The following is a 27,026-nucleotide window of genomic DNA, read 5'->3' on the forward strand; positions in this document are numbered from 1 at the left end:
CACATGGAACCTACTGGATTTAATGGTGAGATCCTGATTAAAAAATTTGGGAGAACCTTCCTGTTAAAGCCCCCAATTTAACTTATTCATTTTCACTTTATCAAAAACTTCTTATCCTTAACAAAAAGAAAAAAATATTAATTTGTTTGAAAATATAGGTCAACTGAAGAAATGACGTTACCAATTGTTGTAATTATAAAACCAAGAAAAGTACAATTAAGTGCAAAATAAAAGAAACATAATGTACCTAATAGTTAGAAGAAAAAAAATGCTGTATTAAGTTTTTATTCAAAAAGTTATAAATCAGAATTCATTGAAAAAAATTAAGAAAACAAGGATGACAACATCCATAAGTAGCGAAGTTCAAAAATTATGTTTGGTTATCTGAAAAAAAATACTATAAAGCAGTTTCATAAAATAAACATTAATCTTGATAAAATCTTTATAGTAGTTTTCCCGTTATCCATTCATAATTTTTAGGCTTCGCTACTTATGGATGTTGTCATCCTTGTTTTTTTATCTTTACTTTTAACATAAGCTGAGATAATTTGAGTAATGGAGTTTAATGTCTCCCTCCCCCCTTTTCCCTCTGTATGGAACAGCTGACAGACGGTTAAGAGTTTATGAGCAAACACATACATAGTTGCTCTATTTTAGGACAAATATAATTATTTTTTTACAATTAAAGTTATTACTTAAAATGGTGACTTGTGTATTTGCTTTAGCAATATTTATTTAGTTTATTGGAAAAAAGAATCCAGTACCCAGTCTGTGCTAGACTATGGAACTAACAGGTCAAACTCTTCTAAAAACAGCAATATGGTTAGCAGCGTTTGGAATATTTGTATTTCAAATGCGGAACTCAGTCCATAAATATTTGTCACGTCCAGTTGTTCAGGAAAAATCAACCAAAGAGTTGAATGAAATCCAATTGCCTGTCATTTACATCTGTAAGGATAATCAATTTGATTACGCAAATGCACACAGATTTGGTTACTTAGGTCAAGAATCATTTTACCCAGGACAAATAAATGGAACTTTGAATATATCATGGAAGGGGAAAGATAGAAATGTGTCCTTTAAAGATGTCCAAAGGGAGTTATTTGGAGATCAAACTTCATACTACCAAGAAACCTTCTATGGATATGATATCCCTGCAGAAAAAATCTTCATTGCTCCACATGGATTTTGTATTAAACCCCATAACATTACATCAGCTTGGATCTCTACTTTAAAGAAAGCTTTGTTTCTCATTGTTGATCCTTACAAAGTTAATGATATACAGGTTGCAGAAATGGATAATGCACTGGTCAGTTTTGGTCCAACTAATGAGAGCACCTTTGATTTCTCCATGTTTGAAATAAGATGTACCCTGTATGATGATAGAATTCATGATGAAAGAACTTGCACTGATTATGAAAAGATTGGTTCAAGTTATGGGGTCTGTATCAAACAAGAAATGAGAGATCAACTTTTGAATAGTTATGGATGCCTCCCTCCTTGGTTTGAATCTGGCAAGCAAACTTGTGAAGAAGGGTATGAAATTAATGTTACTAATGGAACACTACTTAATGACACAATTGGAGATATAAAAGAATTAGTTTATGGAAAAGAACCAAAAGTATTTGCCAAATGCCTCAAGCCTTGCATATCAATGGGGGTCTTCATGAAAAGAGTGAATTACAAAACAAATGTTGAGAAAAATGCTAGAATAAATTTTGAAATATCTAAACAAGTCACTGTGTTCAAAGAAATATACTCTTATGATGCGTTTAGTCTTGTAGTTGATCTTGGTAGTGCCCTTGGTCTCTGGCTTGGACTTTCTGCTGTTGGAATTCTGGATTATTTTATCACATTTTTCAATTTCTGCAATAAGCCATTATTTTAATAATATGACTCTAATAACATTCATAGATTTAAAATAAATGTTTATTCTATATGTATATTATTTATCTTATAATTGTTAGTTTGAATTAGAAATGGATAAAAATTTGATAGAAAAAAACTTCATTATTATACTTTGATATTGGGTTTGAACAGGTTTTAACAAGAAAACTCATTATCGAATTAAACAACAAACATTATTTGCTTACCAAATACAACAATGTTTCTTTTCATATAAGTATTAAAAGTACAGTTAGCTAAGAATTGGTTTATTGGGATTTTACAGATGACCCTTCTATTTGAAAATTTAATTAATTTTGTTGCTTCTCCAGTTTTACTCCAGTGAATGACCCAATCAATGGCTTGAGGCTGAGAGGAGGGAAAAGAGTGGAAAATACAGGTTTGTATTCTAATAGCAAAGCGGTTCTATAATTTAAAATTTAACATTTGGGTAGAAAACTGATTTTCTCGGCTCTTCTTTAAGATTAACAGCTTAATTTCTCCTTTGTTTTCTACTCTTCTTATTAATGACCAATGACACTTTTTTATTATTCTGTAATTTGCTACTTGATCTTTTTATTTTTAGAACTACTAGTTATTATCAAATTTTGTCAACTTTTAATACATTCAGGTGGTTTAAGTAACTTTTTTTGTACTAGTGAAATCATATTTAAAAATAAGTCTGCAAAAACAATACTAAAAGTAAACAAATTCTATGATTGTTTTTTTGTAACATGTAAACCTGTGAGGATGTTTTTCAATGTTGTTTCAGTTTTATTTTTGATAAAAAAAGTTTGAAGTCAATGAAAATTCTAACATTTTCGCATATAGACTGTGTTTGTTACATTGGTTTGCAAAAAACTAATAAGAATGCACTATTGAATTAGTCACTACCTGATTAGTTGATTAAAAGTTAAATAATTTGTTTAGACCAATCAAAATGTTCTATTTTTTGTAGAATGTGATTGGTTGTTTGACAGCTGTGATAACCCAGATTCATGTGAATTTGCCTCCCCGGGTTTTCCCGGCATATACCCACAGGAAATACATATATCTATGAAACTCAGCATACTAAAAAAAACTTTTGCCAATATTGTGCTAGATTTTACCTCACCCTTCAAAAAAACCACCTATTGAGATTTTTACCCTCCTCAAAAATAAAAAGCCTGGGAGTCTTTGTAAAGAAGATTAATCCTAGCTCCCCCAAAATGAACATTACAATTTGGGTTTGAAATGTAAGCAAACAAAAGGACTCAAGGTTCTGTGTATTTGAGGATTTCTCCAGAATTGTACTTTAAGATCTTTGCTCAGTTTGTTTTAAAATTTTAAATTTCAGAGCAAGTTTAGGTCAAGCTAATCTTAATTTTTCTTTAAAAAAAAGTAGAAGCATGTCTACCTATGTGTCATTTTGAAGCTTAAAATCTTGGAAACCTCTGAACTGACGGGGTTGTGCTTCTCAGAGATTATACATTCTGGTAGTTTTAAGCTATTTTCTTTTACCTTCAAAAAAAGAATATAGGCAATATTTGTAGCTTTTGAAACCTTTAGAAATGTAACAAGGGGAAACCATTAAAAAAAAACATTGCCAATAACCTGATTTTCTTAAAATCATCTTAATAATTTGAAATACCAAGACATTTTGTTTAGTTTTATAGCTCAATGACAAGGAAACGTGGTTATAAATATCACTGTGGAATTACTGCGTGTAACTGCAGCAGACAGACAGACATTTTGATGGACAAACAGACACACAGACAATGCTAAAGTTAGGATTAATTTAAACCTCCTTGTGTATACTTATATTGACCCAGTTAAAGTTTAACTTAACATAAAGGACATTTGACTCTTAGCTTCAAGTATAGTTCTCACTTGCAATTTATATATCATATTCTTTTTTTGCTAAGGGAAAATCATTTTTTTATCATTTTTATTTCAAGTAAAATTAATAGTTTATAGAAATAACAGTAGCAGTTTAATTTTTGGCTGCAAGCCGCAATCGCCTACTTTGTTTGTAGAGGTAACTTGCAGATTTTTTTTTACCTTCAGTTGGCAGCTTGATATTTTATACAGCAAATGGCTGTTGCTGCAGATTGTCTAACAGTCCACTGTAGGACCTGGGATGGTTTTAGCTTATTATATTTCTAGATTAAAGTTTTATGATCTTTTAAAAAAGTGGTGAAAGGATTTCAAAATAACAGGAAATTGGTAAAATTGCAGATTTTGTAGCAATGATTTGCAGACAAATATTTCTATTTTATTCCTATTGACAAAATGTTCCACTAAATAATAAATTTGAACAAAATTTTGCCAGCGCTCATTCCTGGAATGCTGTGTTGGATTATTTTCTAGTTTCCAGGGAGGCAGAGAACAATTTATATTGCTTTTAATTTATCCAATTTTATGAACATAGAAATGTAGTATATTGTTAGGGAAAAACTTATTTTGGGCATGATGGTCAGTTCGTAGTCGTATATCCAGTAGGAGGGGAGTGTATGGGGTAAAGGGGTGGATGGGAGGTATTGTTATTTTAGTCAGCTGCAAGTGTCACTTTATTAAAGTACATAAAAATCTAGTGCAACATCCAATAATATATTGCTTCATGGGTATTATCCTCTTAGAAATTTTTTTTTTCAATATTGTAAATTTAAGTACTTCCCCCCCTCCCCCCCCCCCCCCCGACAGTGAACTATGAACTCTGGCCGCAGCGCTCGGCTCCCTAGCCTGCCTAGCCGCAGCGCTCGGCCCCCTAGCCTGCCTAGCCGCAGCGCTCGGCCCCCTTGCCTGCCTAGCCGCAGCGCTCGGCTCCCTAGCCTAAAACCTAACCTAACCTAAAATAGTTGTTCGTCGGTAGTCGGGGGGTAGCTTTTCTAAGAGGATAACGCCGCTTCATGTGGTCTAAATTTCTGGATGCTTGATATTTACCTACTCTAACTTTGTCAGACACAATGTAAATGTGGCGGTCTGCTTTGCTCTTTAAATTTTACACATAAATGCAGACAACACAGTGCTAAAATGCAGGGATCTAAAGGGATAAGACAATGACCGATTAATATATGTACATCCCCAATGATAACACACAGAATTCCCTCTCCTGTAGATTACAATAATTAGTTGCAACTTTTGGAAAGTCAACTTAATTAACCAATCAAAATGCTTTAAGAGTCCCCAAAGTTGTTAAACCAACAAATAAGAAAAATATTAGGGACTATTGTAATAAACAGCCCATTGTCCCCGTCCTTCCTAATAAAAAAACAATACTTTGACACTTTTACAATAAAACGAACACAAAATCCTTTTTAATGTTTAAAACAAGCTAAAAATAGAGGTTATTTATAGGGTATGTGGTAAGCCGAAGCGTTTCAGCTCACCGGTTGCGAGTTCGAATCCAACGAGCCCTAGCCTTGAAGTATTCTACTAAAACAAACTAGCAGGATTTAGTCATACAGAAATTATATATTTAACTGAATACATTTACAATGGATGTTTACCATATATATACAAATAGATTATAACAATAGGTTAGGTTTGAAGGGGGTGTGGGACACAAGGGCGTAGCCCACGGCGGTAGACAGGCTGTGGGGGTAGCTGTGGTAAAAGGGGAGGCATCGCCTCCCGGTTGTATAGTTGCGTGAGGGGCGCGTGATAGCTGCGTGTCCGTGCCCCTACCCATATTTAGCCAGTCCAGTTTGACCGCTGCGCAACGGGGTCATCTGCGGTCATGAGGTAAATGGTGATATAATGGGATTAGTGCAGAAGGCTTGTCATGATAAGCCACTGCGTAGCAATTCTGTAAACTACCCGTCCGTCTGTTGCCGTATTACCACAGGTACTTTTACGGTTTTATTAAATTGATGCTAGATTATTCTTAATCATTAATTGTCCTAGAAATCGTCCCCTTGAAAATGGTATATGTTTATCTAAAGCTAAAAATCCAACATTATCTTTATTTTGACATATTGATGGGGACTCATATATAAAGATCATACTTTATTATTAAATAACTATTAATTAAGCCATTGTGTCTATAAGATGTATATAAAAATAGGGTATGTACGTGGTTTAGCATTTCAGTTCTTAGTAGAATTTCTCGCAAAATTCAAATTTGACACGTACATTCACGTCCACATTCTACATATATCCCATAGTCAAACCGTCAGAACTGCAAATTATTACTACAGCACGACCTTCCCAGGGAGGAAGGGGACATTGGACTGTTTATTACATTAGCCCCAAAAGTTTTATAATAACTGTTTTTTTATTCGTTGGCTCAACAACTTAGAGGATTTTAAAATAAATTTTGATTCGTTGGTTTATGAATTTCAACCACTAATTGTAATCTACAGATGGAGTCATTTTGTGTTTGACCATTGAGGATGTACATCAGCTATTGGCCATTTTCTTATCCCTTTAGATCTTAGGAGGGGGACATTAGACATTTGATTGGTTGATTCATTAAGTTGAGTGTTTTTCAACTACTAATTTTAATCTGCAAAAGAAGTATTTTTGTGTATTATCTTTGGGGATGCATATCAATTTATCGGTGATTGTCTTATCCCTTAAGATCGCTGACATGTATCACATTGTCATACCATTAAAATTGTTAGAACAGCACACATTTCCTCCGACAATTTGCATCACTCTCCTATTAAACACCCCCTCTAATTGATTTGCTAATTTATATTACCGCAAAGAAGCTTATGGTGCCTTTAAATAAAATGGCGTCACACAATACAAATGACCAATGATAGGGCAGTACTCTTTCTCATTGGCCAATTAAAATACCGTCATACAATACAAATGACCAATGATAGGCCACTATACCTTTTACCATTGGCCAATTAAAATGTATACTGGCCTATCAATGGTCATTTGTAATGCATAACATCATTTTTTATAGGCACTTTAAATTGCCTCTCGTTTTGCGAATATGCAGAACTGCGTATGTAAATATGCGGAGGTGAATAAACATAAAAATTTCAAACTTTTTGTTTAAAAATTTACAACTTCACATGAAACTTCAAAAAGCTAGACTTACATGGAATAAGAGAAAGAATGAAAGAGTGAGAGAGAATGAGAAAGAGAGAGAGAGAGAGATAAAGAGAGAGAGTAGATAGATAGGTAGAGAGAGAGAGAGAGAAGGAGATACTTTTAATAAAAAGATAAAGAAAAGATAGGAGTGAAGTTTCACAAACCATTTTATTGATGCATCAGTTTAAGAGATCTGAAGGGGCACACATTTAGATATAAAAACTTATCTTAAAAATAATGAAGGTGAAAACATACCATTGTAAGTTAAATAACAAAAAAATTTATGAAATACCTAAAACTATGAGTAGAACAGAAATTCAATGGGGGGAGTCGGATGTGCCATTTTTTTAAACCAAAAGTAAAATGTGCATGATCTCAGTCCATAAAAGAGTTACAGCTTTAAAATTGGGCACAGCAGTTGCTTTTGTGAAGAACAATATGGAACTGAGAAAAAATGACGGTGGAACCGCCGCTCCCGCCGAAAACCGTCGTTACCCGCCGAAATTTTTTATGCCGTTTTTTTGTCAAATTAGGCAGTTCTCAATCATCTGAGAAAAACTTTTTTCTCTCATAAAAATTTCCCTTGTATTTTAGGGAAATTTTTTATTAAAAAAAGTTTTTCTCAGATAATTGAAAATTGTCTATTATGACGAGAAAATGCAGTAATGTTATTGCTTAACAACTTTGGGGACTTGAATTTTTAGTGGTTGGCTCATTAACTTGGGTGTCTAAACGTTTCAACTAATTACTATATACACGGGGGTAATTTTGTTTAGAATCATTAGGGATGTAGATCAATTTATCCCCCATTGTCTTATCCCTTTATACCCTTCATTTCTAGCTCCTAGCGCTAGTTCCAGCTAAACCTTTGATTTTGAATTTGATATGTTTCTTATAAATAATTAATGTTACAAAGGATTATATGTCTATAAATATCTTTACTGAGAAAATAATCGGAAAATATTAAAGGATATAATTTCTTATGATAACAAGTAAGACACTATTTAAAGGTGGCTGAATAATGTTGTGAATTATAGTAGAAAGCGTATTAGAATAGCATCTGGACAGTATTAAAAGAAGGGATTTGTCATCTAGCTGCCATCAGCAGAACGAATAAAAGATCTTGGTAACCATCAAAAACCGATATAAATCTCCTTTTTAATGTATCTTCTTATAGGTCTTTTGGGATTATATTGGGGAAGAATACCACCTCCCTCCCAAGAGAAATCGACATCGACTAAAGAAAAAAATGCCCCTCCTCCCAAAAAAATTGTAAATGGGGTTGTAACTCCCCCACATTTAAGTTCCCCTAGAGGACTCTAGGGACGTATCCGATAGAAAATATATAAATTAATATATGTAATAAACAGAAAACCGAGTGTAAATACACCTTCCAACCCAGGCATAATGGAAACTACAGGTATCGTGTGTAATATATAGCTAGACAGACATGCAGACAAATGGACAGACAGACAGACAAGAAGACCGAGTGTAAATACTCCTTCCAACCCAGGCATAATGGAAACTACAGGTATTGTTTGTAATATACAGACAGACATGCAGACAAATGGACAGACAGACAGACAAGAAGACCGAGTGTAAATACACCTTCCAACCCAGGCATTATGGAAACTACAGGTATTGTAAGTAATTTCAACCAAGGAACAAGGAAAGCACTGACAAAATTTTCTAGATAGACATGCATACAGATGGACATCCAGACATATGGACTGTCAGATGGGCAGACAGAAAGACAGACTTTTGCCTACCCCCCCCCCCCCCCCCCAACTCAATCACTTAGAGTTAAACTCAGTACTGACAGTATCATATTCATATTTGGATAGAAAAATAACACATATCAAACATCTAACATTGTTATTAATTTGTAATTATTTTCAGTTATATCTTTGACTTCAAGAAGATCAATTTTCCACGAGCTGGGTAAGATTTTAAAATTAGATTAAACTAACAAGACTAATGCCTCTGCCTTGGATATTCCAAATTGGTGGCTGCGCTTCTTTTGATCACTATGGGAGGGAGGGGCCATTTATATGTAAATTTTACTAGCACACAAAATGTATAATCTTGTAATCTTGGATTTAATTTGTTGGTTACAATCTAATGGCATCCAACCTTCGGCGTTCTCCTCTTTTTTTTCAATTTTGAAAATTTGAGTACCACCCCTCCCCCCCGACAACGAACAACTATTTTAGGTTAGGTTATAGGCTAGAAAGCCGAGTGCTGCGGCTAGGCAGGAAAGGGGGCCGAGCGTTGCGGCTAGGCAGGTAAGGGGCCGAGCGCTGCGGCTAGGCAGGCTAGGGAGCCGAGCGCTGCGGCCAGAGGTTGTTCGTTGTCGGGGGGGGGGGGGAGGGTGTACTCAAATTTTCAAAATTGAAAAAAAAATTCTAAGAGGATATTACCCAACCTTCTAAGCTAACCCTATTAAAGCAGTAACTTTGTTAAACATCATTGGGCATATATATAATTTAAACGTCCATATACTTATCCCTTAGAAACCCTGTACTATGCTGTTATTTAGATCATGTGAGACAACGTATCTTGGCATATATGAGGGAGGGGAAAAACTTCACCACATTTGCAGAGATCATGACGGCATGAAGTATCAACTATTTACTGATAAGAAGATTCATTTGATTTTCAAGTAAGTTTATTTTTAGTTATCTTAATATCAATAAATCAATAAGTTTAGATGCATAACCCAGACAACTACCTGGCTAACTGGGTTGAGACATCTTAAAGATCTTTTATAGCGACTTGGTTGTGTTAATATTTCCAAAGCTATATTTCCAAATGAAAGTCGGCACAAGGTACCCACCACGTTGATAGAGTTACATATAGCTAGCACCTCTTATATCTAACCTACATTATGGTCTTTTTATCTGATGTATATAATTATCTATCTATCCATCAATGACTATCTATCTATCCTACATATCAATATATGTCTGTATATCCCTATATGAATGACAAATATATATTTGAATGGTTAGTAATCAAGATTATTGTAACAGCCTATTGATAAGAAAATAGGACATCCATCTGGTGTTCCATTATTTCCACCAAAATTGATTTTGATCTTGTAACAATATCAAGGGAGTTAAAAAGATAAGACAATGGCCGATAAATTAATGTACACTCCTAATTCACAATACTCCAAACTACCCTCTCTGTATATTACAATCAGTGGTTAAAACGTTTCGACACTCAACTAAATGAAACATCCAGTAAAAATTCACCCCAAAGTAGTTGATCCAACGATTTATAAAACGTTATTACAAAACTTTAGGGACTAGTGTAATAAACAGCACGTTATCCCATCTCTCTCTGATTGTCGCGGTTCCCATAAACATATTTACAGCGACAATTATGCCACATCCATCGAAACGTATTCACAATCTTATTTACATTTTTTTTGTATGCATACAAACAAATGTAACAAGAATGACAACATTCAAAAAAGCAAAACATAAAGTGAAAAAGTAGAGTAAACTATTAATAACGAAGTTTATGAATTGAACATTGTCTTTTCTCACCCTACATTTTTTTAATGGCTAAAAACAGTAGAAAATTAAGACAAGACTTTCATGTATTCTTTTAGAGGGGGGGGGGGCACTTTAAAACTAAAAAAGATGGGATTATATAACTTGGAGGGGGGGGGGGGAGTTAAAACTATCAAACTATTGTATTTTATTATTATATTAAACTAAAAGAATCTTTATCAACTTAGGAATTCCCCAAAGACAGATAGATTACCTTACCTTCTATGTCTATGTTTTATTATTCTACAATTTTAATTTATCCATTTATCCTTTAACTTTAACCAAAATGCTGGTGGTTTGTTTTTGTGTTGAGCACAATAATAATAACTAGCAGTTGCGCTTCTAGAATCCTCTAGGCGCTCTCAAGACAGTGCAGGGGGGGGGGGACTTATGTTTACCCCCATTTTCAATTTTAGTTTATCTCTAGAGGGTGATAGTATCCATACCAAAATATTTATAAATCTTCCCAGGACCTATGAGAAGCTACATTGTAAAGAAGAAGAATATCAGTTTATCGGTTTGTTAGATCTTCCAGTAAAGACACAGACAGAAAAATATCATTTTACATTTATATGACTTATAGTGACTTTAACAGTTAAACGCGTTGTTAAAGTCAAACTGTATTATATTAAACATTAATAAAGGGAGGAGTAGGTTGCGCTAAAAATCCGTATATGTGTGAGTTTTAAGGCTTGAAAATAGTAATACAACGATAATAGTCACTAAATATGTGTCTTTATTATTGAAAAGAACTATAGACAAATTTTTTTGTTTAAAAAGTTAACATAAATTTTTATCGTTCTACTACTGTTTTTAACTCAAAACGCACAACCTTTACGGATTTTTAGCGCAACCTACTCCTCCCTTTGCTACTTTGTAACATTCTTTAAATATAAAAATGTTTCAATTATCTACACAAATGTAATCATTTTTAGATCTGGAGCCGTCATTCCGCCTTTTATGGACAATGGATTTCTTGTTGAGGTCTTCTTTAATCAAATCATTCCAGGTTTAAATATTTTTTTTTTCTAAAATAAGAAGGAAGGACAAACGAACATTAACTCTTCTAGAGAGTAAGAACACGTCACAACTTTAAAAGCAGACCATTAGTTTGTAAGTTTAAACAAAACTAAGCATATTTTGTTGCAAAAATGTATAAATATAGGATACTGGATCAGGACATATTTTATTATGGAGATGCTTCGCTTATAATATTGTACCTTGTTTTCCTAGAAATCATCATTCTAAAATCAGATGAATAGGAACATTATATTAAACAAAAAGGTAAAGTCAAAAAAGTTTTAAAAGATCAGTATGTTTTAAAACTTAGATTTACCACTAATTTAGTAAATCTAGATAAGTTAGAATAGTTCAATACATATCAAATCTTACAAGGACAATAGTGTACAATTATGAAAAAGTAGCAACTTTGAAATAACTACAATCTAAAATTAATGATTTCTTGTACAATTAGACACATATTTTTTAACAACTTTTGCTCTATAATCGTGATTCATTATTAGAATAGCTTTATATTGTGAGTTTATAGTATCAATATTGAATTTTATTAATGCCGACGTAATTAACTGACAATTTTATATTTTTAGTGACAAAGCCGAGTACAGTGAGAATAATGAGGACCACGCCACAGCCAAAGAGATATTTTATACCAGAATTGCCATCCATCCACGAAGGTAATCAAACATAAGGACGTCCATGCTTTTTTGAACGGGAACAAAGAAATAATTTTGTGATTTTTTATTGAGGGAGGAAAACTTAAAGGAAAATATGAAAAATATTAAAAGCTTTCGACCATAGGGTTCAGAGTTTTTTTAAATTTTACTAATCAAAAATACTAGCGCATTGGTCGGGTTGGTCGGACATAGTTAAGAACAGGCTGACAAACTGACGTACACAGTCGTGGAAAATGGAAATACACTTTTTTTATAAATAGATAAATAATTTTATTTAAAATTTCAGAAATTCGATCAGATCTGTATATAAACGACGACATTTACAACGCAGCTCAACAGATGGCGCCACATGTAGATGCACCACCAGATATTATACAGGCTAATCCAGGTCAGTGAATAAGTTAGGGATTGTGACAATTATAGAGATGCTACTCATCTAAAAAGATAGTTGTTTAGCAAATTGTCAGGGAGGAAGGAAAGAATGGACTGTAATTACAGATTGATAACTACATTATTTGGTTTAAAAACTTTGGGATTCTTAATGAATTTACTTGGTTAATTTCCAAACTTTTCAACCAATAATTTTAATTTATAGGAACGTTTTTTTTGTCTATTGTCTTATCCCTTAAAATCCCTGCTTATTTAAATGCCTTTACTGACTTTGTTAACTATTAGTTGTTAAATAAAACTGACTTACGAGACAGCGCAAAATGGCACAAAAAATGAGGCCATACGATAAAATAACCAACGAGAGGCAAGTATATAATATACCATATTGGTCAGTATACTGGCCTCTCATTGGACAACTTTATTGTATTGTTTTGTGCTATTTTGCGCTGTCTCCTGACTTCCTTACAATATTCTAACAATAATATGACTACACTACATACTTATGTTAATATGACCAATACAGACAATTTGACTAAAAATATCCAATGTCTTATCGTTGTATTCCTGAATTGAAAAAAAAGACCATTGTATAGTTAAATTTGAGTTACATAAGTGTATGAGAATCTCATTTATTTTTATCCCAATGCTTAAATTAAAAAGCTTGCATCCACTTTTTTTTAAATTCAACAAACATTGATGGTATTTTTATTTGAAGCACAATTAATGGACATAGAAGTTAAAAGGTGTTTACCCCCTTTAATCTTTAAAATCCCTTAATTTACCTCCCCCAAAATTAAAAAAAAAAGTACATTGGATTACCCCTATCAAACCTATAAAACATCTCATTTTACCCCCTCAAAATAAAAATGGACACGAATGTTTTTTTCTTCTTCAAGTTTTAAGAATGGAACTCTTGTGGACAAGGGGACAAGTTAAACTTAGATTAAAGGATAGGATTAAAACTCAGGGATCTAAAGGGATAAGACAATATTAATGTACATCCCCAATAATGTTACTTCAAATTACCCTTTCTGTAGATAACAAATTGTGGTTGAAACGTTTGGACACTTAATTAAATGAACAGACCAATATAAATTTCCAAGGTTGTTATACCAACGACTAGAAAACGTTATTATTATACTTTGGGGACTAGTGTAATAAACATCCCAATGTCCCCTCCCTTCCTGATTAAAACCTAAATGGTAGAGAGTAAGAGAGTGGGGTGGAGGGGTGTGGGGTTATGGACAGATAAAAATGCAGGGGAAGGAACAAATCAGATGGAAAGATCCCTTTAGTTGAATGTTGGACAACAAAAATATCTCACTCCTCTTTTACATTTATATTTTTTTGTGGTTTCTTCTCATTACTAGAACTGCAAGGCTCTCTTTCATGTCATTTCAAGTCAATTTATGTGCTTTTTTTTGTTGTAGAAATTGCATAAAGTTTTATGATTTTATCAGACTGGGAGAGGAGTGTGATCCTACGTCAGTCACGACCACTTTTTTAAAATGCCCTAATAGTAGCTATAAGTCATTGAAAATTGATTTTTGGAGAAGATCCTCAGTTTTGACTTGTTCTTATTTTCAAAGTATACGGAGAGGGTCTACTTACAATTTATGGGATGTTGCCATTAACTCTTTAAGTTGTAATTTAATGCATTTATAAGTTGTAAGAGGTTTAAGTTGATATTCTTTTGCACGGCATCCACTGAAGTTGCTGCCAGGGATCTAAAGGGATAAGACAATGACCGATAAATTTATGTAAATCCCATATGTTAATTCACTAAACTATTCCTTTTGTAGATTAAAACTAGTGGGTGAAACTATTGGACATTCAACTTAATTATAATTAACCAACCAATTGAAATTAATTAAGAGTCCCAATTTTGTAAAGCCAACGACAAGAAAACGTTTTCATAAAACTTTGGGGACTAGTATAAATCGCTGACTTAATGCACTGAAAAAAAAGCTTAGATAAGCTGCGGCTGAATATGAAATTAAGTTAGTCAGCTGCCGCTGTAACTAAACAAAAGATTAAACTGCGCGTCTGGTTCCCAAACACTCACAAAAAATCTTTAAGTCTGCATAGAAATTTTTTTTCATAACCTAATATATTCACTCAAATAAAAAATATGTTTTTTTTTTTTAAGCGAAGCTTTTCTACAATTAGAGTTGGTCCGTCCGTCCGTCCGTCCGTCCGTACGTCCGTCCGTCCGTCCGTCCGAGATAGATAGCTTTTATTCGTTAATTTAGGCATGTTAGAATTGTCCTATCGATTTCAAACTTTGCATGTTGATTCCTGCAGTAGTTAGATACGATTTAGAAAGCGTAGGAACTCTATAATCGGTATTAGAATGTCCGTACGACCATTTTAAACATGTTGATTTTTTTACTTTTTTAATAACAATTTTTTATGTGATAAAATCATCCGATTGATCTGATTTTTTTATTACTGATTCCTATTACAATAAGGAACAATATTATGAGCGAAGCATCTCTATAATCAAGTATTAAAATTTCAGTATGTCCCTAAACAGAATTCTGCATTTAAGAAGTTTTGCAACAAATTTACGTATAATTTTGCCAAACCTATATATTTTCATATTTTGTATATTCAGTTCTGACACTCAACAAAAGTTAATGTTCGTCTGTCATATAGTTTCAGAGCTTCGCTTTTATTGATGTTGTCATCCTTGTTGTATCATTATTCTTTTATTAGTTAATAACATCCATAAGTAGCAAAGCACAAATAATAATGAAATGGACAAATAGACAATGTGAGTTATAGAGCAGATGCTCAGTTCTCACAGAAAGATAGAAAAAGAGAGAGAATATGCAAAGTCAAGAAAATAAGGAAACCTTAGAAAGAAAATTAAAGAGCAGATTCGCTTCTAAAAATTATACCTACATAAGAATAAAGATTAATTAACTTAATTTACAAACTAAATATTTCTAGATAGTAGATGAAAAGATATAAAAAGAAAATCGATGGATATCATTTCATGCTCTTTGACAAATCAACGTCATTTACATTTCTTTGAAACATAAATGTTTCTACAAACATAAAAATATTTTGTAAAAACTATTTTCCAGTATGGCTTCGAAATCGATAAATATCCGACGAAATGGAACCGCTTCTCAGTCATGCTGATAAACAATGTATAGCATCGATCTACAGACAAATCATCAAACATGTTAAAATAAAAATCATAAAATTGATACCAGTTTATTAGTTTTTTAGTTTTTCAATTGTAATTTTGTACAAATATTTCTCCTTGTTTTTATCCTTTTTTTGGTGATTTTAATTTTATTATTCGAACATGTATAATATCTTTGAACGTAATAATCCTTGTTTTATAAGAAAAACTTGTAATGAATAAACATCTTAAAGTTCTGATGCAATTGATACCACCATGGAATCAGAGATTGTACAGTGAAAAATAAATGTATAAATATAGAAGTCTTATTCATACAACTTCCTGGCCCAAGTGGGAGGGACCCTTTTCGTCTGCTGGCAAATTGCTTTTTGTTTTTTTTTCTGAAGCTACTCGGCTCTGTTTATATTCTCGCTGCTATTATCTATTATAAAGACCCAACACAAAATCGGGATATGGTCTCCGCCAAGTTAACAAAGTTTAAACATAGCTCATGCTTCCTATTCTTTAATTTAATCAGTGAACAATAAATAAAAATCCCCATTAAGTTTCATGTTTCAAATGCAGCCTTTGATAGGAGCAAATATTTGGGGGGGGGGGGAGAGTGGGTTGCAAAATGGACTTATCCCCCACATCCCTGATACCACCCAATGCAATTTTCTTTCTTTTCATGTTTTCTTTATGAATGGAGATTAAATTCATAGGAAAGAATATTATGAGGTGTGCAAATATTACCACATAAAATCACTTACCTTACCTTACCATGTAAGGGCGGAATTTTCCTTCGATTTTTAAGTAATCATCTAGAAAATTCAGAGAATCATCTGCGTTTAATGGAATGCAATACTCTAAGACAACCAACCCTTTTATTGCACGACCTTTGTCTGAGAAGTCCTTTCTAACTGTGCAAGGTAATGAGTTGAGCGGATGCGCTACGTGTTTAGCCACGGTCGCGGGTATATATAACAACTACCATATAGTTATTCATATTCGCCAAATGAAACAATTCTATGAGAGTAAAGTAAATAGGCCTTAAATAACTACTGGCTACTAACCTTGTATTCCAAGGGGACAATAAAGACTAGAAAAATAGCCTAGATCCATCCAAAGTCTTAAACATAGCCTACAACCATCAAAGAAGTAAATTGGTTGAGTAGTTTTTTAGATATCATGATTGAAACAAATTACCTTACTACTTTATTAGTATGATATACAGTTTTGATTAATTCATAATGTGAAACACGGGCGGATGTGAATGCACACAATATATAGTTTAAGAATCAGCTTTGGCTTGCGGTTAACTCATAAAACAACAAAAAAATTATTTTGAAACTTGAAAAAAAAGTTGTACAAAATAAACATAATATCCATATTAAAATAATCCTTAAAATAAAGTAACATAATTTGTGTGTGTATGTTTTTACTGAAGGATCTCACTAACTGCTAAACCGATATGGTTATCTCCATTTCTTTTCGTTGCTATGATAAATGAACATCTGCTATACAAATTTCTTTGTCTATTGCAATTCATGATTTGTTTTGTACTTTGCTACTTATGGATGTTGCTACTCTTGTATTTTTGAATAAACACCAAGGCATAATATTCAATGCACCATTTTTCCTTTATAGCTTTTGAGCTTTGAAACTTTCTTTTAAACTTTTTGGGTTCTTTTTATATGTTTTCAATTTCATTTGAGTATTTTTTTTGACATATCTAAACTCATAAATCATTAACCCCTTACAGTCGGGCCCCTTGCCGCACCTTAATCAGTCGGGAGGGGGGGGGGGGAGGGGCGTCCAACGCCCCTCTTATTATCTCAGTTCCTATTAGAGCTAGAGGGCTAAAATTTTTTGTGCAAGTCCCCTGTGTTAGAATAATTTTTTTTTGCAGAAAATGTTTATCTTTATGTAAATTTTATATTTGAAATATCAAAATATAATTTCAGCGGCCGCAGCTGTACTTGGCAGCTGCCAGCCGCCGCAGTCGGCGGTCGGCGAGAAAACGGCGGCGGATCTTTATGAAATTATAATACATTATGTAGACATGTAAGATAAGCATAAGTTTAAAATTTGAAGTCTCAAAGTCAAAAATTGCGGCCACAGGAGCCTTTTAAAGATTTCTGGAGACCTGGAGGATCAGGACCTGCAGGATCATACCTGGAACCTAAAATTGACTTGAACACCTGTATTTAATATGAGGATGTTCTACTAGAGGGTATTTTAGTATTTTGGTAAGATAAAATGCTTTGTTTAAGTCAAAAAAAATATTTTTGCTCTTTACCTGGATGACCCTGCCAGGTTTGCTGGCATCCTGTGCCCGCCAGGATGGAGATATTCAAAAAAATTCAAATCTCAGTTATGTCTCATACCCACACTTAAAAAGTCAAGCAGTGGGCTCTTTATCTTTCACACACAGAAAATGAGATAGAAAAAACCGGATGTGGGGGCGTTCAACGCCCCCCCCCCCCCCCGACCGTTAAGGGTTAACATATGTATATTTTTTAGCATTTTTTTAATGAAAAAATCAAATAAGTGGACAAAATCTCCAAAAAGGGCTAAACTTTAAGTTAAAGATAAATGAAATAGAAGTAAAGCAAAAAAAAACGTTGTTTAATTATATAAGATATTATTGCATTTAAATGCCCAAATCTATTTGAAAAATTTTTGAATTAGCCAAAAAAAAAATAAAGCTACAGATTATACAGATCATAGAAAGAACAGTAACCACCTTTATAATATAAAGTAGTAGATTACTTTCGTTTAGTTTATATATCTAATCAATAAACTGAATGAGTTTTCCATATTATGGTCCAGGATGCTTTTAGGTTGTTCTATTTTCAAATTTAAGTCTATTTATGGTTCTGGGATATTTTTTTCAACAACCCCTACCCTTCCCCCCCTCCCTCGAATACATAAACCATAGATGCTAATGACATTAACTAAAAATAGATTTTAAAAACTGCTGTTTTATATTACACAAACAAACTCGATATATTGACTAAGTAATATCGACATAATGATATACTACATATAGAGTAGCTACGCTGCTAACAAGTACCTACTATTTCAGGGTGGCCGAGCCATGGTTGCAATGCCGAGGTGCAAGGTGATCAGATACGAGCTGGGTCTGTCAAGTCCACGCCTGGCTTCATCATGAACAAGTGCAGCATTGTCTTTAGGTTACAATTTTCTCAAAATATGGAAAAAAATGAATTTCATATATAAATTGGAAAATACAAGTTTTCTTTATGACTAATCACTGTTGAGGCACCCTATTGGGCTGTTGTTAGGAGGCCTAGACCTTGCGGGGGTACCCTTTACCTTATTTAATTTAACCTAACTTAAGATAAAAAAATTTATACTGCTACTTTGACAATGTAACTCCCTCTTAATTAAAGATTTGATTTAAAGAAGGAGGCATAAAGACAGAAAACCAGACATTCGGTTAGAAAAAGTAATCCATAGAGAATCATTGCTACAAAAAAAAATTAGTTGCAAGTGTGAGGGATGCAGGGGAGTGTTAAATAACTGCATTATATTACTACATTTCTCTAGATATAGTTCTTCTTCTTACAGAGTGTTATCAAATTAATTCTTATGCAGTTGTACATTGCAAGTTAGGCCATCATTTCTGCATAAACAGCATAGAACTCCGTGTCAGTTTAGCAAGAGTGTCTAAACATGACCACTTTATTTAAAACCAATTAACATAAGATCAAAGTTTCAAAACTGGCACACTCTCAGTGTAAAACTTTCATTAAGTTACAGGCGAGAATTAAGAAGAAGAAAAATCGATCATATATGCACAAATTGAAAATAGCCTGAAGTTTGGCGTTTTTAAGAATCTTGATCAAATTTATGAACTGATATGGGATATGCGTAGATATCGGCAGGGAAAATTTTTCATTAGTTTAGCTTGCTAATTTGGACCTCATTTATTGATAGGTTCGTTCATCCAATAAGAGGGGAGGAGATATGTCAAAGGGCATGTATGGGGTGAATTGTTATTGTAGCCAGCTGCGAGCCTCATTTTATCAAATTTATGAAAATCTGGTGCAACATTCAATTTATAATTTATCGATTAATGCATAAGTATTATTTGCGGACGTGATGATACACAAAATTGCACAAATATTTATGCAAAAACGAAAAGAAATTAAGAAATGCAGAGCAATGCACGTCTAGCAATAAGAAAATTGGCAAAAATTTGTTGTCTAATTAGTTCAGCTATAATTGTAGTACTTCAAGTTGAAATTCTTAATATAATTCACCGATGACATAAAAAAATGCTTAAATTCTTTGATAAACAAGTCTGTTTTTAAGAATCAAAAGTCACAAGTTTTGTAGAAAAAAGTGTGATTTCATCGGCTGTATATCAGGATAGAAGGCATATTTTTTCTGCATTTTCTTTTAATCATTCATCCATTTCTCGGCTGCTATAAGAGCTAGTGGTTTACTATTAACTTACTTTGACCGTCTAATTGAATGCTGGGTATATTATTGTTTAATAATTTACTTTGCTTCTTTGGGAGATTAGGTTCTGAAATTTCTAATGAAGATTTTAAAACTTTTTTCTGTTCTGTATATTTTGATTTTCTTGGTATTTTTACTATTTTTGTACTAATTTCTATTTAATGTTAATTCCCTGTTTTATGAAGTTTAAACTTTACTTTCTAGAATGAAAATCTTTTATTGAAGGTTTATGATATAAATTGTGGGTAAAACAAAGTTGTACAATTCTACTCTTAACTTTGCCAATACAAAACTTACTTCTGTTAGTTTGTTCTATATTTTTGTTAGTGTGGTGCACTTTTAAACAACTAGTTTACAATATACATATTACATTTTGCATTGTAGTAACTTATCAAAGTTTTAACCCATTTTTGGTCTGCTTTTATGTATTAAAATCAAATTAGAATCAGTAAAATAATAATTAAAATTAATAATAAAGTCAACTTAAATCTGTCAAACTAGAAAAATCATAATAAGACTATATATTCAGTTAATGTAAAAACACTGTAGTGGCTAAAAAGAAACAAATGAAGTAGTCTAATATCCAATAAAATGTGTAATTTTGTGCTAAGGTTAAAAAATCTTCAAAAAAACTCACCTCTATCTCTCATTGCAATTAAAAAAAAATTAAGGAATGCCTTATTTATAGAGTGGCTGAGCAAAACTTGGTTTTGTTTAAGAAACACTTTTTCTGAGAAACTGACATTCTAGTTCTAATATGCATAGCTTCATATTGAATAATGTTTAAGCTAGAAACACATTCAATCTACTAATTAAATTATATAAATACATTCCATATTCTACATATACACCATTATGCCATTGGCATTATAATAATACAGCAAGAAAAATGGGGAGTTTGGTGGTTCAGTGGTTAGGGCACTAATATTTCATTTTGTGGGAAATCAATATTAGAATATACGTGGATATTATGACAGAGGGAAAATTGTCGTCTTAGGTATCTAAAATGGAACTCATGTAAAGGGAGTGGATGATGGGTAACGCTATTTTAGCCCGCAGCGCGTTTCACTTTATTAAAGAACATAAAAATCTGGTGTATCAAGTAATGATATATTTATTTTGAGGTTAGATGGTTCGACTCTACCCTAAAGAATCACTAACCATGTTAGGATTTAAATTCTATATACTCCTTATTAGTATGAAACTAGTTTGACACCTTAACTACTCAGGATAGACTTTGGTTAGGACTGATATATGAAGAACAAATCATCATGACTGAGACCCCATACAAAAAAAATACCTACACAACAATAATATACAAAACAAATAATATAATATGCTTTTTTATATTAAATTAACAGATTTTTACCCAAAATTTTTGATAATCTTACTACTTAAATCTATAAAATTTTATGTTGGTTTAAAGTAACACAAGAAGCAAAGGCATTTACATAAGGCTAACTTGTTCAATATTCATTGTTTTAGCCCCAAACACAATAATAATACAATTATGTTTGGGAATTAAACACACACATATTGTAAACAGATTATTACACCATTTATATTTACATTCAATTTGGTTGTATTCAAATTTGGGTTAATACCACCTCTTGTTCTCTATGTAGTTCTCATAAATATAGGGATACAATCATAGGTAATTAACTCAATTCTAGTAATAATAATCTAGAATACAATTTTATCCAGAAAACTCCATTAATGGCGTTGCTACAAAAGACCAACTGTACAAAAGACCAACACTACAAAAGACCAACACTACAAAAGACCAACACTACAAAAGACCAACAGGTAGTTCCTACAAAGGACCAACACCTACAAAAATCGTAATGATGGAAGGTCTAAAGCTGCAAATGGTCTACCATTATATCTGTATTGATCAAATTAATAACATAAATGGTATGAATAGATTATAAACGGCACAATTACGAGAATAAACAGAAATTTTTTTTCTATGTAATAAAATAGTTTCGAACCTGATACAACCTTGCTTTTAAAAAATCGACCCTTTTGTAATTGTTGGTCTTATGTAGGTGTTGGTCTTTTGTAGTGTTGGTCTTTTGTAGTGTTGGTCATTTGTAGAGTTGGTCTTTTGTAGGTGTTGGTATTTTGTAAAGTTGGTCTTTTGTAGCAACGCCATTAATTTAGCAAGAGAAAATTATAATAATTTTGGAAAGTTATTACAATGTGATAGAAGTGTTACTGTCTGATCCATTTGACTAAATTAAAATTTCAATTCTTTGAAACTTAAATTAGAAAAAGTAACCAGTACATTTTGTCAAAATATATTTTATTGTATCTATTTTTAGAAAAAAAGGAATCAAATCCACTACCTCTTTATTCCATCATCTTTGGCATACAAATATTCTGTTGTTTACAACAATGTAAATACCTTGCAAATTCTACTTTCAGACCATTTCAATGTAACTTACATTCACTGTTTATTAATTGTTTAATTCTTTTTGTATTTATCTGTGTTTTCTTTAGAAAATGATTTTTATTAAAAATTCAACACACAATTTTACAACAATACACAGAAGAGTAAAATTTTATTCACAACATTTAAAAATTTTAAAATTCAAAATCTGCAAAATCAGATGAAAATGCATTTAAACAAAAAAATCAATTTGGAACAATATAAAAGAAAATAATGAATTGGTGGCTGTGCATTTATTGTTAAATGATTTTCAAATGTAATTAGTTATATAATTGCGCTTTTACAATACCCTTAAAAAAGAATTTTTATTAACTTTTAATTTAAAAGTATTATTCCTTTAAAAAAAAAGGGTAAATAAGTCCACAAATTCAGCTATAGATGGTATTTTAAATAACACCAAAACTTAGATTATTTTAGGTTGAAAAAGATTTTTACTTTATACAAAAAAATTTGTAATCACAGAACCTTATATTACCAAGCAAAGAACCAAATTATAAGTATATCAGAATTTTATTTGAGATATTCTACTCTACTTTAAAATAATTCTAAAATAATTCTTTGAGAAAAGTTTTACCTGTGGTGGTAATCCCTATTTTCAAATGCATTTTTGACTTGCTCTGCTCACGTTTTGATACATCCATTCAGAGTATATTATATGGAGCCTCAAAATTTGGTCTTACTTTAGGTCAAAAACAAGTGCTGAACATTTGAAATCTTAGGGAATTGTAAATACAATATAAATTTAGTTTTATGTCTCTTACAGAGAATTGGCACTATAAGGCATCTTCAGGTAAGAGGGGTACTACCTAATGCAAAGACTTCATCTTGAACTTAAAAGTTCATTTAAAAATATAAAAAGGTTTCTAAGATGTTTAGCTACTTAGAAATTCTGAATATTTTTTTTTTGTCTAAGGCCATTAAATTTTCCCTTAAATTGCCACTATATAAAAACCTAAGAATTGAGTTCCCTTTAAACTTGTTTTGGGTTTAAAATAATAAGGCTTAAATCAATTTTAAATGAAATATTTTGCCTCACTCATTTGCATTTTAAAGGTTAAATGTCTAAGGTTAAAGGAATCGTTATTCTTATGTCTTATATTCAGACAGGAATATATTTTTACAATTTAATTTTGATATTCCATTTACTTTTTAATTGAATAGAACAAGATCCAATCCTCAGGTGCCCTAGTGTGTGTGTGTGTGTGTGTGTGTGGTATCCGCCGAGGATAAAGGGCAGACACCGGAGTTCAATTAGATTACGGCAGTGTGACAGACGTGGACACCTGACTATAGAGAAGCTACGCTTCTCTATCATTCACCAAATAATAATCAACATCTATTTCAGTTGACACTTTATTGCAGGTCTAAAGGGTACTAAAGCTATATACAACAAACAATAACTACACAGATAGGAATAAATAATCATAACATAAAAGCATTATAATACATACACAATAGTCAGTTTGGGCAATAATGATCCCCCATCCCTGGAAAGGGTGGGGGGAATTAACAATACAGTTAACCATAATAAACTTGGCAGATTCAATCATTAATTTTAAGCATAGGGAGGGGGTCGTCAGACCCCTTCCCCAGGACTCGGGGGAGGGCCATTGACCCTCCACCGAACCCCGGTCAGGGGTGCCATATGCATGGCTCACGGTTGCCGAATACCACAACTCTCCCCTCGGAAGGCTGGGAGAGGGTTTCCCTACCAGACTTCCGACAGTGGTTGAGGCCTTCGGTCCGCTCCTTAGGGCTAAGATATATACAAACGATAATGATTCAATGGAATCCTAGTGGTGAGTGTTTCTCAGGGTTGATGGGCTCCCAACGTGGGATAGAAGGCAGAGGCTGGCTTTGGTTGGACACGTTGTTCAGCGCCGGCAGGTGTCAGGTTGGTGGGTGGCACAGTTGTTGCTGGGACAGTCAGTAGTGGGGCATGCTGGTTGTTGTTGGCAGCGGCTGGGGCACTGGCTGCCAAGTTGACCGTCTGGGCGGCAGCCTGACCTCCCGAGGGGCCGCGGGGTCTTCCAGAGGGCGGTCCTGGCCTGCCTGGGCGGTCATGCCCGCTATCGGCTGATTGCATGGACACCATTTCCTCGGCTGCTTCCCGGCCGATGGGTATGGCATCCCAGTCTACTGAAAAGTCCCGGGACTTGGCATGGGTGAGCCGGGCTCTGGCCAAGGCCTTCCTGTACAAGGTTGGATGGTACAGGAACACTTGTGACATCGCATTCAGGGCTGCCCGGACACCTCCTTGTGCTGCTGCCAGAGAAATGATGGTCAGATCCCCCAACAGTTTGAGGATTAACAACAGCAGACACAGTATGGCTGCGCCATCTCCCCACTCGTGAATAGCTTGTCTGAACCCAGCCCAGACATCCAGGGCGGCCTCTCCTTCCTCCGCCAGTCGGTCGATGTTGTAGGACACTATCCCATGGTCACCTGTGGCCGAACAGCTGCCTTGCTGAACGCATGAGCCATAGGACAGGCCGGTCAGCATGGCGCTTTTATATGCTGGGAACGCCAGCAGTTGCTGCCAGTCATTCAACTCAGCCTGCGAATACAAGCCCCCTGAACTGAAGTCATCCAGGGGTTCTGTCAACAGCTGCTTAGGCGTATCCAGCGGGGGTGGCCTCTTCTTAGGAGCGGGGGTTAACTCTATCCAGCCTTCCTCCGCGTGCACAGTCAGGGGGTATGTGGAGGAGCAGGGAATCTTGGTGGCGTGGCCGCTATACACTCGTGTCACGGCGTCTACAAACCCTGTGGGCTCTACTGGCACTTTGTCCCAACACTCCTTGTGTTCACGGACAACATATTTGTTGCGTTGGCAGGTAAGCTGGAGCAGGACATCTCCCCTCAGCACCGAGAACGTGCTCCCCTGGACACGCACCGGGTGGGCCGGGTCTAGTTGCTGGAGCTTCCAGCAATTGGCCGCTACTTCTTCTGCCGCTGTGCTTTTCATGCGTGTCTCCAGGGTAAATCCAATGTAGCCTGCATGTATCTGGGCCTGCAGGGGGACATCCACATCCCTGGCCGATACTCTGGGTAGCGCTGCCGCGGCTGGGTCAGCTGCAACGAACAATGCTGGGTGGTTGGTGGCATGGGCCTCAAAGTCGCAGTTCACTATTGAGGTGGGATTGGTCATGTTGATAAAAAACTGGGCCTGATGGTCAACCAGGAACGCATCCATCACTAGGCTGGGCTGGAGGCTGCGGATCAGCCTCAAGGGGCAATCTCTCCCCAGGTGATCCCACACGTAGGTTGCTTCCCCAGTGATGCAAGACAGCTCTGAATGGGGACACTCCAAGGTCAGGTGGTCAGATTGGGACTCCACCCGTCCATCCTCTACTACGTAGGTCTCTTCCTTAACCAGCAGCCGTCGCTCCTGGAGCACTAATTCATTGCGGTACAGCTGGCCCTCGAAGTGGACGTCCTCCCCTTCACAACCCACCCCCTCCGGGCTGTTGACGAGGGCGCCCACCATGTCGAGGGTGAAGAACAGGGGATGGTTCAGCTGGAACGTCAGTGGCTGGGTCTTGCCTGGCAGCGTGTAGACTCAGTTCCTGGCCAGGTCTCGGCACGTTTCTGGATCTATCTTGGTTGGCCTCATGAGGGTGGGGACCGAGGTCACCTTGAGGTGACCCCATACCCCACACCTGAATGTCCACTGGGACACAGTGAGCTGGCAACTGTATCCTGTTGTTTCCCTCACCTTGACTTGCTGCAGGACGTGTACTTCATGGCCCAGGGGCACCTCCTGGTGTAGAGGTTCCGTGTTAAACATCTTTTCTTTATTGTAGGCTGTGACGTGGGTGGGGTTGGCGCAGTCCCATCCCACCAGGACGTAGCTGGTTGTAGGCCACACAGCTGCCAGCAGGAGGCCCCACAGGACCATCCACCAGTGAGAGAAGCTTCCAGGCAGCCATCTACCTCGCACACGCGGCTGGGGATCTTCGGCTCGGGTCACGGCGGCTTCTTGGGGCTGGACACGGCTGGGCTGCTCCTGGCTAGATACAAGTTTCCATTGAGCGTTATCTTTGTGTGGCCGGGGCACCCCGATACCCTCCCCAATGACAGACTGGCAAGCGACTGGCAGTTGCCTGGGTGTCGGCTCCCCTAGCCCCAAGTGGTCCCTTCCCTTGTCCAAGGCATGCCCAGTGGCATGGGGCTGAAGTGCGTGTGGCACAGGCTCGCCATTACTCACGTCCCTCCCCTGCCCTAGGAACTCAGGTGCATGTGGCACAGGCAAGTCCTTATTTTCCCAAATTTCAATCTCCCCAGCCTCTGGTGCAGGGGGCACAGGCAAGGCTGGGGTTTTACAATGGCTTGGATACAACACATTTATCAAATTTAACTTATCCTGGCTCGACTGGGGTTGCTGGGCAGCT

General features: G+C 35.1%; 2 protein-coding genes across 2 annotated transcripts in view; one reads left to right on the forward strand and one right to left on the reverse strand.

Moving 5' to 3' along the window:
• Positions 1-27,026, forward strand: part of LOC145326615 (uncharacterized) — a 70,075-nt gene that overhangs the window by 30,743 nt on the left and 12,306 nt on the right. The window contains exons 11-19 of the mRNA XM_080169985.1: positions 2,217-2,284; positions 2,843-2,923; positions 8,499-8,550; positions 8,812-8,853; positions 9,452-9,574; positions 11,408-11,481; positions 12,080-12,166; positions 12,453-12,554; positions 18,781-18,889. Of these exons, the coding sequence (XP_080026111.1) occupies positions 2,217-2,284; positions 2,843-2,923; positions 8,499-8,550; positions 8,812-8,853; positions 9,452-9,574; positions 11,408-11,481; positions 12,080-12,166; positions 12,453-12,554; positions 18,781-18,889 (738 nt within the window). The remainder of the gene's footprint in view (positions 1-2,216; positions 2,285-2,842; positions 2,924-8,498; positions 8,551-8,811; positions 8,854-9,451; positions 9,575-11,407; positions 11,482-12,079; positions 12,167-12,452; positions 12,555-18,780; positions 18,890-27,026) is intronic.
• LOC145326944 (uncharacterized) lies at positions 24,004-25,734 on the reverse strand. The gene is made up of 2 exons (XM_080170393.1): positions 25,719-25,734; positions 24,004-25,639 (listed from the first exon to the last, which is right to left on the reverse strand). Exon 2 carries the CDS (start codon positions 25,598-25,600, stop codon positions 24,446-24,448), a length of 1,155 nt encoding a protein of 384 aa, XP_080026519.1. The 5' UTR covers positions 25,601-25,639; positions 25,719-25,734; the 3' UTR covers positions 24,004-24,445.

The sequence above is a fragment of the Acartia tonsa genome, chromosome 8, assembly GCF_053477335.1.
Source record: "Acartia tonsa isolate MP-2025a chromosome 8, ASM5347733v1, whole genome shotgun sequence".
In the NCBI taxonomy this organism is placed as follows: Eukaryota; Metazoa; Arthropoda; class Copepoda; order Calanoida; family Acartiidae; genus Acartia; species Acartia tonsa.